We start from the raw sequence: 22,138 nt of genomic DNA on the forward strand, positions 1-22,138 counted from the left end.
TGTGAGATCTTAATTAAAAAGCCTGGACTGAATTTTCAATCATATATATATACTTTAGCTAATTTAAAACCATTTCCCCCTCCCCCCCAAAAAATACCCTGAGATCTGCTCTTCACTTCAGTTGTCTGGATGGTTGATGGTGGGTTAGCCTTGCTTAGAGACACCCTGCTTGCCAACTACTCGCAGTTAGACTTGTAGTCAAGACCGCCTAAACCAAGACCAAGACAATACCAAGACCAGAGGGTATTGACACCAAGACCAAGACAAAGTCGAGACGAGACCAAGACTGAGACGAGACAAAAAGGTCTTTAAACTGCAGCCAGATGCTGCTTCGTTTACGAGTGTCAGGCATATTTTTGTGTTTTTGCGATGCACTCGCACAGCCCTCTTCACCACTGTCTACTGTCTCACTCACTTACTGAGAGGACAGGCTCACGCTCCACTTGACTGTCACGTCTCTCACCCTCTCTGTTTTTCACATAATGATATTATCCTATATCCTCGCATGTGATTGGCCACAATATGGAAGGATTGGAGCATAGCTGAGCCACTGTGTGAGAGCTGAGCAGCGAAAGGAAATTAAGTGAGGAGACGGCTCTCGCTCAATGGGAGTCGACTCTTCTGATTCACTACAAAGCACTCTCTAAGCACGGCTCTTAGAGCTGATGCTTTCGCGCATGACACATTATCGAAGGTTACGTTGTGTGTCATGGATACTGTTGACTCCAAATCTCTCTACTACTATGTCGATCTGAGACAGCAAGACCGAGACAGCGAGACCAAGACAAGACCAAGACCTCGTAAAAGTGGTCTCGACACATCCAACTCTACTCGCAGTAATGGTGAAATTTGAAAAAGTGCAACACAAACCAGAAATGGAGTTTCATTTATATTAAAAGTTTAATAATTTACCTAGTTATCGCTAAGTCCTTTTACTTTGAAGGCAAAAAGTCAGCCTTTTTCCACTGAATCACTACTTCATGGTGAGCAGTTAGCATCTTCCTTACGAACTATGACAAGGGTCATCTGCCAAAACAGTCAGAAATAGGTGTTTCAGTGCAGCCCTGCCACCTCTTTGTGACCAATTTCACCTTGACAGCCAGCAACCACTTGCCAACTGGTTGGGGAATACATATTTTTCCCTGGTGACTCATGGTTGCCAGAGGATCACAGACTAGTTTCTAGGCCTGTGGTACTGAGCTAATAGAAAGATGGGAATTTTCCTGCAGAGTGAAACTACCTTAGGTAAGCTGGTGATAGTTTATATTTTTTACTAGTTATCTAATGACACTGACTACTGACAGTCACCAGCCTTCCTCAAATCAGGTTCTTTCTCAGGAAATCAAGTAAGTTGTTGCACTTTAAACAAATTTTAAGGCATTATTTCAAGGTGAAATGAAGGGAAAGTTAACCAGTTTGATTTCCCTGCTCCCAAGCTTCAGAGAGGAAATTAATAAGCTTTATTATGTTGGCAATAAAGATTTCATGGCTACAGCTCATCTTTAAAAAATGATAGCTTTATCAGTAAGTCAAATATAAGTCGAGCTCCTAATAGGTTTGTTTTTATTTGGCAGCTTTTAACATATCGGTGAAGCTACATTAATTTTTCATAGTCTTTGAGTCTTAAAAAGACATTTTGTATTATACTGTTAGGTGCAAATGTCATTACATTTTGAGCTCTTAGATCTGAATGGAAAAGTGATTATGTATAAAATTAGACGCCAACTGCAAATCATATAAATCATAAAATCTTAAGAGCAGCAGCTATTTTTAACTCCCTCAGAAAGTGGATGATCCATTTTCACAGCCTTGTTAAAGAATGAAAAACAAAATCTCTGTCACTGAGGATGATGACGATGATGTTGTGATGCTGCTGAATCCTTAATAAAGCCCGTGACATTTGCTGCAGCCTCTGCACTTTAAGCAAACAAACCTCAGGATCCAGCTGGTGCGTACTCGTGTGCATTTTCTATTCTATTACCTTAAAAAAAAAAAACACCTTAAAAGGAAAAGAGGCACCAAAGACAGTGAAATAGAATCTACTTCCTCTCAAATTTATAAACTGACTGATGTATCTGTGGCTGAGAATTTTATATTTCAGTCGAGTGAATTAAGGACTTTAACAGGTCCCAGCAGCTGCTCACTGAGGCTTGGTAACCATAATTAGGATTGGCACTTTCAAGCATGCTTTTAGTGACCAGGGAGTCCAGACAAGGCTCTCTCAGTTTGGGGTTTGAGGCTATGCAACACCAAAGAAAAAGGTCATTCACAATCAAGGTCTCAGGGGGAGCTTTTTAAAGGCCTTTTCTACTTCCAAATCAATCACAATTTCACAGGCAATTCTTCAAAGACTGAGAGTGCAGTGACCTATTGCCATCTGTAGCCTCAGTGTTGAAGCGGGGTCATGCGCAAACACTTGCACCATCTAAATGGGATCTATAATTTGTGATGATTGTTAATATAATGCCTGATTAACATTTCTGAAAAAGGCAGAGCTTTCAAAAATGCATTATTGTAGTCTTTGTTTTGTTAGTTAAAAATATGTCAAAGTTGAAAGCAACTTGCTTACCCACAGCATTCAGCACTGGACCCAAGTCTGTTGACACTTGTGAAGTGCAATGCAATAGGAACAAACATTTAACCCTGAATATATTAGATGAGAAATCCTATCACTGAAGGCCCAGATGTTAAATTATTTACATTTGAAAGGCTTCAGTGAATCGAATGAGCAGGGGAATTTTCGGCAGGCATAAGCACACTGAATCTCACACGCGCCTGTCTGCACGCAGGTAGCAACAATCCAGTATTTTTTTCTGGCTTTAATCCCAATAGTTTTTAAGCTGCGTTTTATGTAACAAATGTAAAAGACTGTGCATGTGCCTGGCTGGAGTCATATATGTCTTTATTGCCAGCTGTGGCATGCTAGACCCGCCATCTTTCTGGAGCAGCATGATGGATTAAGACTTGGATGTTTTTCAGTATGATCTTCTCAACTCTGAAATAACCCCCCCTTCTCCCCTCCCTCCTCCTCCTCCTCCTCTGTGGCACTGGCACAAACACCAACTGTGGCTAAAAGTGATTGAATTTACCTTTAAAGCCACTTAAATCTCAGTTTAAAGGTGATGACCAGTGCTACATAAGAACAAGTACCGTCGGACTGTACAGAGACGTGGTGCCTCTCAAAAAGCATATTAATCGAAATTAATAATTTAAATAATTGATTAAATGAGAACTTCTGTGCTAAGTGTATCTTTATAGTATTTTGAATATCATATATATTAATATCATATTTGATAAATACTTCTAATACATTTTAAATAACTTCTCCCCCTTTTTCATGCTTGTAAAATGTGAGGACTTTGCTCTTCACCATTACTGTAAACTGACAATAATCATTTTGTTTTTGTTACCTTGGGCTCCTAAATATTGTTACAAAGTTGTACATGTAATATTAAAAACTAGAAAAGAATTTACAAAATGCCCGATAAGCCTAATTTACATCTAAAAATTGTCCTCTTGACTATGAGGGACATTTACTAATAGTAAATGAAACATGTTTAGTCTTATGATATCAAGGTTTTACACGTAAACAGTGTTATGTTTGCAGCAACTACAGTTAGCTTCTGGGAATATTCCTTCTGTTAAAGTGTTTCATGCAGCGACAATGATGAAGCTGTCCATGTCATTTCCACAAACTGCATTTTATATTAAAATCTGAGCTTAATTCTGTTCCTCATTTCTTTATTTTATCTTAATATACTTCTCATTTTATGTTATGTATCATATTAAAGTATATCTGTAACTGCTGTGTGAAAGGAACCTACTTTCACTGCACAGTACAAACCCACTGTGGTTATTTACACGTGCATATGACAATAAAATAGCTTGTACTTGTACTTAATTAGCCCAAAGTTGTCAAAAAAATTTCTAGCACCAGAAAAGCATTTCACAGTACTTACAAAACAACAGATGCAGGGAAACTCTGAGGAAACATCTTCATTACTGCATCTTCAAGTAGTTAAACGCAGATGCAAACGGATGATAACTAAAGTCATGTTACTTGAAATAAAGAAATTTATAGACACTAAAAGTGTCTATAAAGTGCTAAAGTTTAGCTTTTCAGAGCACGGGTGCTTTGGCACCTTTAACCCTTTCACAGTAAGTCACCTCACATCTTTTGGCTTCAATAACTGATCTGTAAATCACAAGCTGGTGACTTTATATGTTAGGTATGATGACTGTTTCCAGTAGCAGTAAGTTGCAAAGGAGACAAAACTACAAAACAAGATTAATAAGTATGAATGTCTTTTGATTTGGAAAGGGGTTTTTCCCCCTAATTGAAAAATGTGTAAATGCATAAGAGAATAAGGGATGGCTGAAATGTTTCCCCTGATTATATGTGCTAAATGTTTAATCTGTTATCCTTTATGTGAAAATTAACTGAACAAATGCCAAAGCTTTCATAAAAGTTATTGTGACAGCTTGTGAAATTCAGGCTCTGTAACAGGCTGAAGCCAGGAGAGTTCAACTTTTAATTTGAATAATATTAAATCCTGTCATCTCAACTGGGTCCCTTAGCAGCATTATGTGACAGAAGTACAAACGAAATGGGGCCGTATTATGCAACTATTACAATTCAGCTGTGGTAACCTTCAATCTTTAAAAAGACACTACGTGAATATCTATACCGAGAGAAGCCAAATGATCGATAATTTTTCTGCTAGCGCTTTGATGTGAGCTGGGTAAAACTCCTTCCACTTTTTTCTTCTTGCAGGGGGCATCTTTGAGACTCTTGAAAATGAGCCCATTAGTGTTGAAGAACTGGCCTTTAAATTTGCCGTAACTAACATAAACAGGAACCGGACCTTAATGCCAAACACCACGCTGACCTATGACATCCAGAGAATAAACTTATTCGACAGTTTTGAGGCTTCAAGAAGAGGTAAAGATCTTGTCATTTAATTTTGAAACCCCACTTGAGAATCAGTAAGAGATTTTTGTTGAGATTTTATTTTCTTCCCACTTTCTGTTTGATTACTTCAGCCTGTGACCAGTTGGCGCTGGGCGTCGGTGCTGTTTTTGGACCCTCTCACAGCTCATCGGTCAGCGCAGTCCAGTCTATCTGTAATGCCCTGGAAGTCCCTCACATCCAGACACGCTGGAAACACCCATCAGTGGACAACAAAGACAGCTTCTACATTAACCTCTATCCTGAATATGCCTCTATAAGCAGAGCTGTGTTGGACATAGTGCAATTCTACAAGTGGAAGACGGTTACTGTGGTCTATGAGGATGCAACTGGTAAGTTGAGATGGGAATGAATGATACAACATAAGATCTGGAGGGAAACACAGACTTCACTATCATACTGAAGGGCCGTTAGTGATTTAACACAGCAGGAAGAACATAAACTTTACTTTTAAAGTATAAAAATGTGGCAACTGTTTGTCATATTTATAAAGTGCCCTTGAAATAAGAACTACAACTCCTGCAAGTCTTTGCCTTAGCAACCCTGTTAAATTACCTTGAAGCTATTTATAGATGAGTCAATGTGCCCTGCACGTGCTCTAAAACTTTTAAAGAACAGAAGTCTTCTGGAAACAGAAGTCAGTCCCAACAGATGGTGAGACAAAAATCACTCCTAAATAAACAGGAAGAAGCAAATATAAGACAGAACTAAGAAGTGAGGATAATGCACAAGTAGTTATGATGATTCTAAATCAAGAGTTTCCAATGCCACTGTGATGTACACTCTTTCAACCTGGCTAACTGTGCTAGAATATGTCATGGTCCTGTTACTGTGAGCAGTTATGAGAGGAGAAGATGATCAGACCTTCAAAGGACATAAAGTCAAAGATAAAGCTTTCTTTTTGAGAGTTTAAGAAAGACTGCTGTATTATTTGTTGCATTTTCATTTTGTGCTACTTTACAAAAGATTAAGACCTTGAGATGTTAGGGCTATGGCTTCTTAACAATTACCATGTGACACAACTGTATTTCTGATTACTCTGAATCCTCAGACCTTGTCCTAATGATCAGCAGCCATGAGCTCCACTAAGCAGTTTTCCAGCACTCTATGAGTTCAAATAATTTTCCCACCATGTAAGAAAAGACTAAAAGAAGATAACTGAGCATTTTCAGGTACCAGTCTCCTCATTAATAGGAACAGAAGATTTGGGATTTAAAGCACCAGAAAACTTTCCAATTGATCTCTTCCATGATTGCTTGGAAGGTAAATAAAGACCCAAGGTGATGGAAAAAGCCCTTAAGAACTATATAGTCTGGAGGGACAGTGTTGGGTTTGGGCAAAACTGCCCCATGCTAGCTGTGAAAAATAATACAGAATGACTTTCTTGGGATTATTCTAGTTTTAAATTGGACAAAACCAGAAAGCTAAGCCTGTGAACCAAACAGAGGAGAGTGTCAATGTCTACATCAACAAACAGGGTGGCAATACTGCATGCTACATTGTTTAAAATCAGGGTGCAGAACCTATAACGTGGTTGTGCTCAGAAATTCAAAGTTCTACACTGGCCTTCTGTTTAGCAGTACCTACAACATCAGGTCTCTAAGGTACTACATGCATTCATCGTATAAATGAATCTCCGCCAGTCTGTGCAAAATTCAACTTCTTTTAGCTGGTTCACTGATTCAACCATAGTTGGGGCAGTTTCTGTGCAGCAACACCTGCACAAATATGACCCTCAAGAGCCATCAAGTCCTCACATTACAGTAAACCTTCTGTCTTTAATCTAAACTCCATCAGTCCAGATGATCCATTTACATAAACTTTTTTTGGCCACAACAAACCAAAATGTGCTTGGAGGAAAAAATAAAAGAACAATGGTTTCATGAGAACAATACATCTCCAGCTGGTGAGCACAGGGATGGATTGGTGCTCGTCTTGCAGCCAGTGGAAAAGGGAAAACTTAACTTTGAGGCAGAAGAATGGATTCAATAAACAGCAGCTAAATCTGTGTAAATAATACAAGACTTAAGAAATAAGCAGTATTCACCATTAGGAATGCACTTTAAGTGTCAGTGGTGCATACTGCTCAGTGTCCTGATTTGTTGTTTCTGTTGTTAAATGTGATTCATCATTGTTTTTGTAATGATGCTGAAGTTCAGATTTTCTGTTGGTTGGGGTACTCTACAACTTTAGGTGAAAACCATATAAATGAAAACACAGATTAAGACTAAAAGGCTGCAAAGACTTCAGTGACTAATTATACAGTGGATGAAAATGTATTTCAGCAACTGTTTATCCTTCTCATCTATGAGGAACTTTATATTCATTTTCTATTAATGCAAATATAACTGATTTTAATTCATCCTCTTTTTGCTCAGTTTTCCACTTATCATTACAGGGGGGAAAGCGAGACAAGCATTTTCTCCATTTTGAAACATTTTCTGAAAATGAATTGCGATGCCCAAACGAAAGCTTTAAAATATTTCGTCATATACTGTATATGCAGTTATCTTGTACTTTAACCTCATGGAAAATTCTACAATCTGTGCCTAAAACTTGTCTCCAAAAGCATCATGGCCCACTTCAAAAATCCGAAATCTTCTGTGGCCCATCCAAATTTTTTTTATCACAACTCTGATCATTCTACTGTGAAATATTTTTGCTAGTATCATTAACAGCTTTATTTGAAACACCTGAAAGCTATTGCAGGAAATGCAGAATGTGGTGTATTTATTTAGAATACCTTGGCTTTGTTATGCGCTTCTTTTTTCCTTTTTTAATATTTAAAGGAAATGTAAAGTTTACAATTATTTACATTTTATAAATTGCCGCTATGTTTTGACTTAAAAAAACTAATTTAAAACAACTAAAATATCACTTGTGAAATTAAAAATATTTTTGCAAGTCACTTTGTGTACAAAACTTTGGGAATTACTGATTGCCACTGAAGTTTAGTTTCAACTATTTAGATATGCAACATAGCAATCCATTGACAATTAGCCTTTAACACTAATCAAACAGACAACTGACAAAAGATAACATCGTACTTTCTGTGACTGCTGCCAAACAAGTGCGACAGGCTGTCGCAGAGCAACTCCAAACGACACATACTCTGTCAAGGAAAAAAAAATATGCAGAAAACTAAAGGAACAGCTTTCTTACCTGGAGAACAGGGAAGGCAGAGTGGAGCCCCTATTCTGGTTAGCAAGCAAATCCATTAAAAGGTCTGGTAGTTCATAAGATGGCAATGCAGTGTTTCGTTTGAATTCTGTTGTCCTACTGCAATGGAAAATTATAAAACATTATCACAACTGGCAGACTCCCACCATTTCCTTATGCGTGGCTGAAAAAAAAAACATTTTTCCGACACAAGATCCAATGTGGAGGAAGCTAGTTTCATGCTAAAGATGTCTAAAGCAAAGTAAACTCCAAACAGTAATGACCAGAATACTTACATATTCTAGCTATAGAATTGCAAGAGACAATTTCTAGTTGTTTTTGTTTGAAAATCTCTGCAGGAAAATATATATATTTTTTATCATGTTGATGTTAATTTGTTGTTGTTTTTTTTAACATGTTGCTTTGTTAATTTAAGGTTGTAAATTCGCAATGTGACCACTAGAGGGCACATAACACATAAAGAGTGACGTGCGATACCAATAATTTCCTTTCCGATCCCATACCAAGTCAAATTCAGGGTGGTATCGATGATATTGATACTTTGTACAAAACTTAATGTGTTATTATATTTTAAATTATAGCTTCGTAACATTGCAGGACTTCAGACTACTTTTTCTTATTGTTTCAATTATGAAGAAATCTCATATAGAAATAAAATCCTGAAGTTGTGATAATTGATGCTATTTGAACATGTGTATCTTGTAATTTAACATGTATATACTTGCCTAGACGTTTCAACAAAAACATTCAGCATTCACACTTTCCCTCATTCACAGTAGTGCTGTGCCACACTACAAATTTTGGTATGATCCAATACCAAGTACACTGAACAAAAATATAAACGCAACACTTTTGTTTTTGCTCCCATTCCCCATGGGATGGACGTAGAGACCTAAAATTCATTCCAGATACACAATATAACCATCCCTCCCAAACAGTGGTCACAAATCAGTCCAAATGTGTGGTAGTGGGCACATCTGCTATATTGAGATAATCCATCCCACCTCACAGGTGTGCCACATCAGGATGCTGATCTGACATCATGAGTAGTGCACAGGTGTACCTCAGACTGCCCACAACAAAAGGCCACCCTGGAATGTGCAGTTTTTTGCGCTATTGGGGGTCTGGGGACCCAGAACCGGTCAGTATCTGGTGTGACCACCATTTGCCTCATGCAGTGCAACACATCGTCGCATGGAGTCTATCAGATTGTCAATTGTGGCCTGTGGAATGTTGGTCCACTCCACTTCAATGGCTGTGCGAGGTTGTTGGATATTCGTGGGAACTGGTACACGCTGTCGTATACGCCGGTCAAGCACATCCCGAACATGCTCAATGGGTGACATGTCTGGTGAGTATGCTGGCCATGCAAGAACTGGGACATTCTCAGCTGCCATCTGCCCTGAACAATGTGAACCATGATTCATCCGTGAAGCGCACACCTCTCCAACGTGCCAGACGCCATCGAATGTGAGCATTTGCCCACACAAGTCTGTTACGGCGACGAGCTGGAGTCAGGTCAAGACCCCGATGAGGACGACGGGCATGCAGTTGAGCGTCCCTGAGACGGTTTCTGACAGTTTGTGCAGAAATTGTTTGGTTGTGCAAACCAATTGTTCCAGCAGCTGTCTGGGTGGCTGGTCTCAGACGATCTTGGAGGTGAACCTGCTGGATGTGGAGGTCCTGGGCTGGTGTGGTTACACGAGGTCTGCGGTTGTGAGGCCGGTTGGATGTGCTGCCATATTCTCTGAAACGCCTGTGGAGACGGCTTATGGTTGAGAAATGAACATTCAATGCACGGGCGACAGATCTGGTTGACATTCCTGCTGTCAGCATGCCAATTGCACGCTCCCTCATTGCTTGTGGCATCTGTGGCATTTTGCTGTGAGACAAAACTGCACATTCCAGGGTGGCCTTTTGTTGTGGGCAGTCTGAGGTACACCTGTGCACTACTCATGATGTCAGATCAGCATCCTGATGTGGCACACCTGTGAGGTGGGATGGATTATCTCAATATAGCAGATGTGCCCACTACCACACATTTGGACTGATTTGTGACCACTGTTTGGGAGGGATGGTTATATTGTGTATCTGGAATGAATTTTAGGTCTCTACGTCCATCCCATGGGGAATGGGAGCAGTAACAAAGGTGTTGCGTTTATATTTTTGTTGAGTGTAAATACAGGGCCAGTATTGACGATATCAGTACGAATTGGTTATTCAGGCAGCTAATGGGGGGACGAGTAGTGTGCCATGATTTATAAGATGAATTCTCAATTTGCAAATTCTGAACAAATTTTCACCACCACTGTGATTGTTACTTTCCACAATCATTAGTTAACACAACAAAACACAACTTTCAGCTTTTTGTGTGTTTTGAAACTGAAATGTAAATTTTTCTGTCTGTAAAGACCACAAAAGGTTTGGAGATTTTTCATAATGCACGTTTGAGGTTTATTTTTTCCAAAGAAATAATTAACACAGTTCAGTGGGCTACATACTGAATTTGAAGGATAAAAGCAAAGTATCGATTCAATTGTGCTTGTATCGATCCAATACCAATACTAGTGTTGGTATCGATACGATTGATATTTGGATCATCCGACCGCCTCTTATTCTTACTTAAAAGTAATTCCGGCTTCCAGTCATGTCTATCTATAGAAGAAAATGTCCATAGTGCAGTGTGAGGTGATTTATACCCTAAGAAGTAAAACATCCCTTCAAATCCCGGAAGAGAGACAAACTGCTGCACGAAAGCCTGTAAAAATGTTTTCAATAATATGTGCAGATCACAGTTGTATAATTCATATTTCTTTAAAGCATTTACACTAGTGTGAAATGATTTGCATACTGCTGCATTATAGCATTTGAATATTACTAATATATTTTTAAAAACATTTCCTGTTGCAAATTATACTATTTCAGTATCATTTATTTATTTGCAACGATATGTTATCAACATGCATTTAAACTGCCCGGTAAGCAGCAGTGACTGTACTTGCGGGAACTATTTCAAGGCTACATGACCCACGTGACCCCCAAAATTTCAGGGGCTCTGGTTATCAGGGTGTCTAGCCACTAAGTATCAGGCTAGCAATCACTTATTTTAGGTATGTGACCCCTCCTGGTCACTTTGTGGAACTGCAGCATTAACCAATATAGTGCCAGAGTAGGCATAAATTTAATCTTCTGGCAAATTACAGTAACTAAATATTTTTTAAATATAGTTTTATTGCCGATGTTGAAAAAATCTCTCCTTTTGCAGAGGACAGCATTGTACCTCTTTAAGTAGCATTCCCATAGTTTGAGGAAACCTGGGATTTGAAAACACTGAGGAAGGAAGCAATGAAAGTGCAGATGAGGCAGCTTGTGGTTAAAAGATGCTTTTAAAAACAAAAAAAAATCTACATTCAAGTCAAAATAAAATAAATATTTGTTTCATATATAATAGCTGCCATTAGCTGCCAAATGTTGTGATGGGATGCAAAATAATCAGATTAAATGATTAAATGTTTAAATTCTTGCTGCTCCTACGACATGACACCAGAGAACTGTTGACATGATGGATTTCTTTAAACAAGGTTTGCTTTTTTGTGCTCTGCTTAATTTCATATAAAAGGCCCCTAAAAATAAATGAGAGGTGCTGTAATACGAAGCAGGAGAAAATGCAGTGACCTCAATCAAGGCCAATTTTTCATTTTGCAGTTTTAAAGAGAGTAATCTGGATTTTAAGTGCATTGAGCCAGCTGTTGTGGTGAATAAATATAATGGAAGTTAACTGAATTGAATTTGAACTAAAATTGTGTGGCTTGATCCTTTGCCTTCTTCTTCATCGCCTTATTTCGGCTGCTCCCTTTTGGGTCTCCACAGCAAATCATCTTCCTTTTTCCTCCATATCATCTTATTCCTAGCATCCTCTTCTGTCACACCAACACTCTACACATCCTCCTTTATTGCATCCATAAATCTTCTCTGTGGTCTTCCTCTTTTGAATGGCTTTAACATCTTCAGTATCCTTTGCATATCCACTATCCCTCTTCTGCGAATGTCCAAACATCTCCACACAATTTTATTGAATTTGGCTTGGTAGCTTTGGCCTTGGAGGTGGAGTTTTAGTTTTTCCTTACATCATATAAGTAAACTTGTACAGTTAAAATGTTCCAGGTGGAAGGTTTCCATTAAAATGGGGACTGTTGTGTTTAATAATTGCCTCCTTGTCTTTTGATTCAAGGCCTGATTCGTCTGCAAGAGTTGATCAAAGCTCCATCCAGATACAGCATTAAAATAAAGATCCGGCAGCTGCCCACAGGAAGTAAAGATGCCCGTCCCCTGCTGAAGGAAATGAAGAAAGGGAAGGAGTTCTATGTCATCTTTGACTGCTCTTACCAAACATCAGCTGATGTTCTCAAGCAGGTAAATAACATGCACTTCTGCCAGTTTGTGGGCCACTGAGGGTTCAGCCACACGCCACATAAAGTGAAAATTTGATCAGATAACCAATGTGGATTTTCTTTCTTCAATGGAAAAAAAAAAGCCTCTAAATCTCTTTTCTGAATTGCTGTTGGTTTAATATTCACTACGTGCAAGATTAGTGCACTTCTATCCCCTTCAGAAATCCTGTGTTCATTACCAAATCCAAGCAGAGCCTATTTCTGGGCCAGACGTACACGTTTAGAACCAACAGCTGCTCGGAAGATTAATTGAAGACACTTCACTAACAGGAAGTTATTGTGAAAATTGTGACATATACTCACTCGCATAGTTGTTAATGTGAGCCAAAGAAATATGAGACAATTCAGGAAATGGATGGAATAAATAATTTGCCGCTCGCTGTGGTTGTGGGTATGGTTGGTTGGTCTTAGGCGGAAGAGAAGATTATTTATTGTGGCTGGAACAAACCTCCACTGTACCGTTAAACAGAAAACTCTCAAACACTTTCTCCCTGTTTAGATTCTGTCCATGGGAATGATGACTGAATATTACCACTTTTTCTTCACCACATTGGTAAGAGACAAATCTTTTACAAAAAACCCTCTTTCTGATCATAATAACTGTGACTCCTGAAACTTGATAGATAGGTATTTTGCTATGATGCCACATAACTACACAATGCTGGCCTGCCTAAAGTCTGTTTTTATGCTACACTACTGAGTTATGCTGATGAGCCTGCACATCTGTGGTTTGTTTTATAATAAGGCTGCTGGGTGCCCTTGGCATAATTCCATGTTATTACCTTGTACTCATGTTGTTCCACTGTTTTAATCAAGTGTTGGTTTACCCTTTCTCTTCAGTTAACTATATCTTGGTCTCATATTGACATTAGGAGTGAAAGTCAGTAGAGGGAAGACAGAATGTGTTTAATTGACAGACAGGCAGGTTTAACAGCTAAGATGCAAGGAGTAAATATGGAGGAGGAGTAGAAACACCTGGGTCAACCATCCAAAGTTCCTGACAGTGCGCAGGGAAGATTAAGAGGAGCGTGCAGGCAGGGTGGAGACAGGTTTTGTCAGTGATCTGTGACAGAAGGACAGCAGCAAGAGTGAAAGGGAAGGTTTACAAGATGGTAGTGAGATCTGCTAAGATGTATTTGGACATTGACGCACTGTTGAAGATGTTAAGATTTTCATTGGGAGTGAAGAGGATGGACAAGACAAGTGATTACATCAGAGGGACAGCTCAAGTCGAGCAGTTTGAAGAAGCAAGGCTGAGATGGTTTCGGACATGTGCAGAGTAGGGATAGTAGCTATATTGGACACAGGATGTAGAAGATGGAGCTGCCAGGCATAAGAGGAAGACCACAAAGAAGGTTAATGGATGTAGTGATGGAGGACATGAAGAGGGTTGGTGTGACAGAGAGGGATGCTGGGGACAGGCAGAGATGGAGGCAGATGATCACCGCTGAAAGAAGAAGATTATGTCATGTCACATCAATCCCCTTAGGACCTGTTTGCCCTTGATTTGGAGCCGTACCGCTATAGCGGGGTCAACATGACGGGGTTCAGATTGCTAAACATAGACAATCCTCATGTGGCTTCGGTGGTCGAAAGATGGGCCATGGAGCGACTGCAGGCACCCTCCAAAGCCGAGACTGGAATGATGGAGGGGATGATGACAGTAAGCCTAGTTTTACCTAATGCTTTCTGTATTATCGATAGAAACTTTCAAATCAGCACATGAAATAGACATTTTGTTAACTTTGTCTCCAGATACTATCAAGTAACAATGTAATAAAAAGCCAGACATGTAAATGTACCTACTCAAGCTTTATTTGTAACACTGCATGAGATCTTTAATACATTTTCACTAGCTCTCATTGCATACACTTGGGTCAAAATACAGAAATTTTATGAATTTTCTAAAACTGCTGCTGTACCTTTGAGTGTGCTTGCAGAAATGAAATGCTGCTGTTTATGTACATAGACAGCCCGGGTGTGATAACTGGATGACATGTGATTTGCAGTCCCCAGTAACAGAGGATGATGGCCACATTTCTCTTTCAGACTGAAGCAGCTCTGATGTACGACGCCGTCTACATGGTGGCTGCTGCCTCACAACGCACCTCTCAGATCACTGTGAGCTCCCTTCAGTGCCACCGACACAAACCCTGGCGCTTTGGATCACGCTTCATGAGCATGCTCAAAGATGTGAGTCTGCCTAATGAATGTGTGACACCGGCGCTCCATCCATTCATCTGTCCTTTTCATAGCCCGCTGCCTCTGTGTCACTTGCTTTTGTGCAAGAGCAGAAACAATAGAGTTAGGAGATTAGATCTGGTGAATGAGCAACGAGTGTGTGATGATTATATTGAAAATAATTTTTTCAAGACATGGTGATTGACGTCATGCATCACATGTTGGTAGTCTTGTAAAGATTAGAGCTGTCCATGGAGGAATGCTGCTCCTTGTGTGAATGTTTATGAAAGCAGGTAAAGACAATGTAGATTTGAGACAGCTCCTCATGAGCTAATAATAATGCTAAAACTGAAGACTCGTGCTAAGGATCATGTAGCATGCTTCTTGCTCTGTTGAACACGAAAAATATTTCTGCATGAATTGTTGATCTAACAGCAGATTAAACAGAAACACAATGAGACAAACACTCAGCAAAGCCTGACAGGTTGAAAAAAACACGCTGCCTGCTGTGGAAGCAGACTTTTTCATCTGTGTCAAGATATATTCATCTCACTTTAATAAGCTCTCTTGTTATTGCACTCTCTAATTAGATGTTTCTTTAACCAATGAGCTCTTCTTGTTGTAAGTGAGGAGAGAATATTGACAGCAACAAGCAAGGCCAAATGACCCAGGCAGCAGAGTGTAAATGAATGAGACTTTTAGCTGTATGGTCTTTAAAGATATTGTCTGTAATTAGACTTGAGAAAAGTATTTTTACATAAAAACAAAGCGATGTAAAATGTAATTTTCTTGTCGACTGATGACTGCCACTGTAATATTCTTTCTTCTACACACAAAAAAGCCCAAACATCCTAAAATGAACATTGTTGTTTTAGTACAGTGGTTAAATTTAAAAGTGCCATTCCAGTGCTTTCTTTTTTACTGTTCTCCCATTTACAGCATATTATGCATACAACACACGTCACTACCAGCCAGTATTTTACTGCCATACTATATAGATTTTCAATTTACTGGTAAACCTTAGCTACTAGGGTCCTCGGCTATGGTTGTGAACCTGGGTAAGTGATTGAAAGAATAAGACTGGAGATACAAGTGACAGAACTGAGCTTCCTCTGAAGGGTGTCTGGCTCATCCTTGAAGGTAGTTTAAGGACCTTGATCATTTGGGAAGTACTCGGAGTAAAGCTAAAAGAGAGAGTGGAGGTGATTCAGGAATTGTATGCATCCTAAGCAAGGGGTTCTGGGCATATCCAACCAAAAAAGAAGCAGGGAAGATCCAGGACATGCTGGAGAGATTACGTTTCCCAGCTGACCTGGGAAAACTTGGGAAGGAGAGGGGAATATACAGGTTGTGGATGGGGAAAGGACGGTCTGGGCATTAGGCTTGATGGCTGGGTGAATGAATTGATAGAAACTTAGCAGAGAAAGTAAGGAAATTTGTGTTAGCAATAAAGCCTATATGGTTGGATAAAGAAGTTTTTTATGGGCGCAACCCACATGCTCAGCTCTGCTGCTCAACCCACAAATGCATTTTCCTTACAAATGTGGCACCATTTAATGAGAAATACTGTAAACAGACTTTCTAGCAGTATAAGATTTATTGCCAGGAAGCAAAGAAATAATCGACCGAACATAAATGTCCTTATTTTTTGTACTAAGTTTAGCTTTTAAATTAGTCATTAATGGAAACACTTAGCAAATCCACGACACACAATCTTACAGGGAACTTAGGGAAGCTGGTTGACAAATACTGTACATCTATCATATTTTGCTCATAAGTTTCATCTTATTATCAAACATAAGTTCTGCACTGCAAAGTAGTATACTGACTATGTGTCTGGTGGAGCTGACAGGGGTGTGCTTATCTGGAGAATGCTTAAACTGAGTATTTGGAATATTCAAAGGAAATGATGTCTTCAGCTTACAATAGACCTGCCATTATGCCTCTCCTTATTCCTGTTACCGCTTGTATGAGAGGCACTCTGATTTAGTCCATGATGCATTACCACACAATAATTATGTAACTCTAACAGTAATCAAACCAGACGTGATGTATGCAGAGCTGAATCATTTATAGCAGGTCATTTCCAAGCTTCTACAAGACAAATTGGATACCTTAAAGAAACGAGTAGCTGCTTGAATGGTGAAAAACACATTCACAAATAAACACACCATTTAGAAAGTTAATGTGTACGTGCCTATATAAAAGTTTAATGGTGGAAAAGTTTAACATATGTAGAGACTATATTGAAAATATGTAAACATATTAGTATGGTCCTTTCAGACTGTATTTTAAATTAAGAACTATAACTTAACAGCATTAGCTGATGGGCCCTTGAGCAAGACACTAAGTGCTGTTCAGTAGCTCAGCCTACACTCTGCTCTTGTGGGGGTGGAAAGGTAAACTGACAAATCTGCCTGCAAGACTTGGTGCTGTGCCACACATTTAACAGGGAAAGTTAAGTTTTATGAAGAACTAACTGTTCAAGAATATTAGGGGCACTTTGAACGCATACAGATGAATGTGCTTGGATCTGCTTTTAGATACAGTATTGATGTGGAAAAAAGAAAATATTGTTTTTTCTCACCGTTTCCTCTCATGTGGTCATGGGTTTTTAATGGCGGCAGTATCATTATCTTACAAATATAAAAAATAGGTCCACTTCTTGGACAAAGAGTGGTTTTGCCTCTCTATACCACCATAGATTTTAAATCAGTTAAACAACTGTGATTAGAGCCAAGATTTTCCACTTTAATTCAGAGGGCTTTGATAAAAGTTTTGCAGAATTAGAAACATTTTCATACACGGTTTTAGAGGCTTAAAATACTTTGCACAATTGACCAACAACCAATTTCAAGGTTAGGTGAGGCCCGTTCTGTTGTTCTTTCAAGACAAAGGCTGCAAACCGCTGGTTACACTCAAAAACATGGTTACACTCAAGAACACGAGTGTAACCAGTAAACATCTAAAAGAGTCTTCACAGAAAAATATCTGGACTGATGAATCCAAGATTAACTTGTACCAGGAAGGATGATGGGAAAAATATGGAGATATGGTAGAGGCAAGTGGAACCAGACCAGCAGTGTTTATTGATGATGTGATTGGGCTATATTCTCTGCTCAGATTCAGATTAGGCTTAAGATAGTCACTGACTACAAAGGGTTTTCATTCAAGGATTAAAAACAGTCCTAATATTTAAATATATGTAACTATATATATATTTATAGATAGGAGTACTATCTATAAAAATGGCTGTATTTCATAAACAGTAGATACAATATGTTTGTTAAACCCCTTCAATTACTTTTTGTCTCTTTAGTTTAAACTACAAAAAAATTGTCCAACAAAATATAGACCTAACTGCATATAAACTGCAGTCGTGGAAACACATTGTCAAGAGAGAGAAAATCTGATTGGTGAGGATTTAAAAAGGAGAATTAATCAAAAGAATAAATCTGGACTGAAGGGTCAACAGATCTCAAAGATGTGAGTGACGACACTGGAAAGCAGACATATCAAAGGGCATTTTCATTGAATGATACCCTCTAACCTTCTATATGTATTAAAGAAACTGATGTTTCTCATGACGTGATCAAGTTTAATATGAACTCTTAAGTTTATGTGTGATTCCTGACATGGAATACTATCCTCCTTTTCTTTCTTTCTTTCTGCAAAATCAATTTCATCATACTGCTTCAGAATGATGACACTGGATTACATTTTTTCTTAATCTTGTTTTGTTTATTGCTCGTTGCGTGTACTAATGGCTCACGATGAATTTGCTTCGGTTCCAGTCGAATTAATGGAATATTTTTCACTTCAAAGTCAAAGGCTCACTGTTGGTTTGCATCTCTAAATTCACCTGTATGCTATTTCCAGCAGAATAGATTTTAGTGGAATATTTTGCAGTGTTTAATACTAGCATGACACTGTATTTCTTAAAATCTGTATATATATGCTATAAAAAGTTTTTGACGGCATGTCCTCGGTGTCACTCCAATACCATAATGCCTTGCTCTTAGAGTAAACAAACATTAAGTTGAACCAATTCTTTAAAAATACACAAACCACACTGTTCATGTCCTGAATACCATATGTTATTTCCCATGTTTGATATTTGTGGCTGCTTTCAACATTGCTTTAAAAAAAAGCAACGTTATATTGAAACCTAACTGTAATATTGAGATGCTTTTTTCCCCCGAACTTGACATTTTTGTTCTTACATTTAAATGTAATGTAGTGTTGTCATTTAGAAATCTGCCTTTGTTTTACATTTGGATCAAAACGCACTGGTATTGTGAGAAAGTCCTGCACCACCCCTCATTTCTGTATATTTTGCCTCCAAGAAGCCAGGCTTTGTTATCAAGTGCTCTTGATGAACAATAGTTCTCCGGGCTCCTTTCTGAAGTTTTTCAACATTTTTGTTTCAGCATTGGCTGCTTTTTTATTCATTTTCTTTCTGGTCTTTGTACCTTCGCATGTTTGTTTGTTTTTAAGTCACCTGTGAATCTTTTAAGCCTAACAGGATATTGTATACATAATTTTCCAATTATCATTTCTTTAGATGAATCTGTGAAAAATATCAATTGATACCACAGTGTGTAAAGATAAGGATAATGACTCCCGTGCATTTGAATGTGCTTCAAGAAGTCTTGAGAACTATTCCCAAAGACTACAAAGTAGAGCTAGTGTAAGTAAAAAGCTTGCCAAACAGATTTCAGGTTGTGATGAAGACTAAAGGTGATCCAACCAAAACACTGAGTTTCAAGCTTGTTAAAGCTGTGCAGAGACTGAGTTTGTACACATTTCAATAATGTGCTGCACCTGTTTCCCATTTTCCTAGCAAATATAAAGAAATCAAACGTGAGTCAAGACTTTTGCACAGTACTGTACAAGCATTTTATTTGGGGGTCAACTGACAATAATTATCATTTTTTTCGGCTTTACAGTTAGAATGTCATGGTAAAAATGGTAAATGGCCTGTATTTATATAGCGCTTTACTAGTCCCTAAGAACCCCAAAGCGCTTTACATATCCAGTCATCCAGTCATCCACCCATTCGCACACACATTCACACACATAGACGTCATAGGAATGTACTGAAAAGGTCTATTGATGTTTCGTTGTTGCATCTTTCCATAAAGAAATTGACTTCATTCTCTGTCAGTGCAGATATAAAGCTACTTTCTCTGTGCTCTCTGTAACAGATTTAACCTGACTGTAATTCAACTGAGCTAACTTCATTATCAACTGATTTCAAATATATCTGAGCGCTGCTGCCCACCCGCTGCTCTCTTCACAGACAGAGGGCATGCCTGCCTGCTCCATTTACATCACCATCCTCTGTGTTACAGACTCGGAGACATTTAATATTTCCATTGAGAATCTAGCCAATGCAAAAACATCCATTGTGAGCCAAGTCAGTCTTCTTTGCTTAATGAAGTACTCATCAATTATTCATGTTTAAAAGCTGTTTTCATTTTTTCCGGGCTCCTGCTTTGTTTTGCATTGATATGATGTAAAAAAGGAAGAAAAAAAAACAGGAAACAAACCTGAGGGGGTCTTTGCTTGTGTTTTCTGAAACAGGCACAGTGGAACGGCTTGACAGGACAAATAATAATAAACAAGACGGACGGTCTGAGGAAAGAATTTGATTTAGATGTCATCAGCCTGAAGGAGGACGGCTTGGAGAAGGTGAAGTGTCTAACCCATGTTTATACCGTTAATACATGTTACTGTTATTCTGTTAATACACATTAAAGCAGAGCTGAGTATCATTAATGAGCATAGACAGAGCTGTTAACTGCATTTTCCCAAAAATATGCAAAAAGATGACTTGTCTTTAAACCAACATATAGACCAATTTAATTAAGACTACATAAATCTTGAAATGTGGTGTCCTAATTATGCATTTAAAAAGTAACTTTTTGAACTGTTTTGACACACTGCTCTCTCAAAATAACTTGTAGCTGTCTCTTCAAGCTTGCAAGTGTGTGCATGTTCCTTTAATCACAGTGACAATGCTACTCTCGGTTTTGACAGGTCATTAAGAAGCTGTTACCTGTTCATGCTATCATCACTGCAAAGACTTTAAACCTCGGTTAACACAGTTGGGTGTAAAAACTGCTAACAGAAGAATTATTCCCCCTTCTGTGATCTGTGATTAAAATGCTTTCTCTTTATTATTTTTGCAAGACAAACACGGGCAACAACCGCTTGAATAAAGTGTGGAAAAAGGTCTGTACTTTAGCTGCCACGGCACACTAAAGGAATATTGACACCTACTAATTTACTATACCTTCGTGACGTTACCCCTTTTCATTAAAAAATAAAAAGGTTCAGGTACTGGTTCTTAGAAATGGTGTACATTTCTCTACTGGCATTTCAAGTTTATAACATTTTGTGAGCCTTTCCTTTTTTTCCCCCCTATGTCTGTGTTTTTCATATTAACTTTTCTACTTGTTACTGCTTTCTTTTCCTGTCTTTACCTTATTTTCCTCAATTGTGCGAAGGTTACCCAGGTAGCAACTATTTAAAGTCCAGCCACTGTGGTTATTTGGATATTTTATTTGTTACAGATTGGTGTGTGGAACTCCCAAACAGGCCTTAATTTATCAGAAATTAACAAGGATTCATCCACAAATGTAACAGACTCAATGGCCAATAGGACCCTTATTGTCACTACTATTCTGGTATGAACAGACATAAAATCATTGCTAGTGAGCATTTGATTTCAAATGTATTTGTATTATATAATCCACTGAAACCTTTCTGTCGTTCACCAGGAAAATCCTTATGTCATGTATAAGAAATCTGACAAGCCGCTTTATGGAAATGACCGCTTTGAGGGTTACTGTCTCGACCTGCTCAAAGAGCTCTCTAACATTTTGGGCTTCTCTTATGAAGTAAAGTTGGTGTCAGATGGCAAATATGGAGCTCAGAATGACAAAGGGGAGTGGAATGGCATGGTGCGGGAACTCATTGATCATGTGAGTACTGATCAGTCAGTCTTAATGTAAGAGAGAAGACGTCTTGTTCAAAGCGTCACAGTGTCTGCAGCTGACAGTGATTTTTGCTCTTTACTAGGTGGCTGATCTTGCTGTGGCCCCTCTCACTATCACATATGTCAGGGAAAAAGTTATTGATTTCTCGAAGCCATTCATGACGCTGGGAATCAGCATCCTCTACCACAAACCCAACGGCACAAATCCAGGAGTCTTCTCCTTCCTTAACCCACTCTCTCCTGATATCTGGATGTACGTGTTGTTGGCATGCCTTGGTGTCAGCTGTGTGCTTTTTGTTATTGCCAGGTAAAGAAAAAAAAGTGCTATTTGATGTGAACTTATTATAGTTGCTT

The 22,138-nt window shown here is 38.6% G+C and overlaps 1 protein-coding gene across 2 annotated transcripts in view; it reads left to right on the top strand.

The window, feature by feature from the left end:
* The window catches only part of LOC146560127 (glutamate receptor ionotropic, kainate 1), a 33,991-nt gene that overhangs the window by 3,926 nt on the left and 7,927 nt on the right, over positions 1–22,138 (top strand). Inside the window, exons 2-12 of one of the 2 annotated variants that reach the window (XM_085243983.1) lie at positions 4,775–4,942; positions 5,044–5,301; positions 12,381–12,562; positions 13,100–13,153; positions 14,090–14,263; positions 14,650–14,793; positions 20,368–20,475; positions 20,977–21,018; positions 21,360–21,473; positions 21,567–21,770; positions 21,868–22,091. In XM_085243983.1, coding sequence (XP_085100109.1) covers positions 4,775–4,942; positions 5,044–5,301; positions 12,381–12,562; positions 13,100–13,153; positions 14,090–14,263; positions 14,650–14,793; positions 20,368–20,475; positions 20,977–21,018; positions 21,360–21,473; positions 21,567–21,770; positions 21,868–22,091 — 1,672 coding nt within the window. The remainder of the gene's footprint in view (positions 1–4,774; positions 4,943–5,043; positions 5,302–12,380; positions 12,563–13,099; positions 13,154–14,089; positions 14,264–14,649; positions 14,794–20,367; positions 20,476–20,976; positions 21,019–21,359; positions 21,474–21,566; positions 21,771–21,867; positions 22,092–22,138) is intronic. The other variant, XM_085243984.1, reaches the window with a different exon arrangement.

Source organism: Mchenga conophoros, linkage group LG14 (genome assembly GCF_057382185.1).
Source record: "Mchenga conophoros isolate Kocher_MC1m ecotype Shallow Benthic linkage group LG14, M_conophoros_male_GT1.1, whole genome shotgun sequence".
Taxonomy (NCBI): domain Eukaryota; kingdom Metazoa; phylum Chordata; class Actinopteri; order Cichliformes; family Cichlidae; genus Mchenga; species Mchenga conophoros.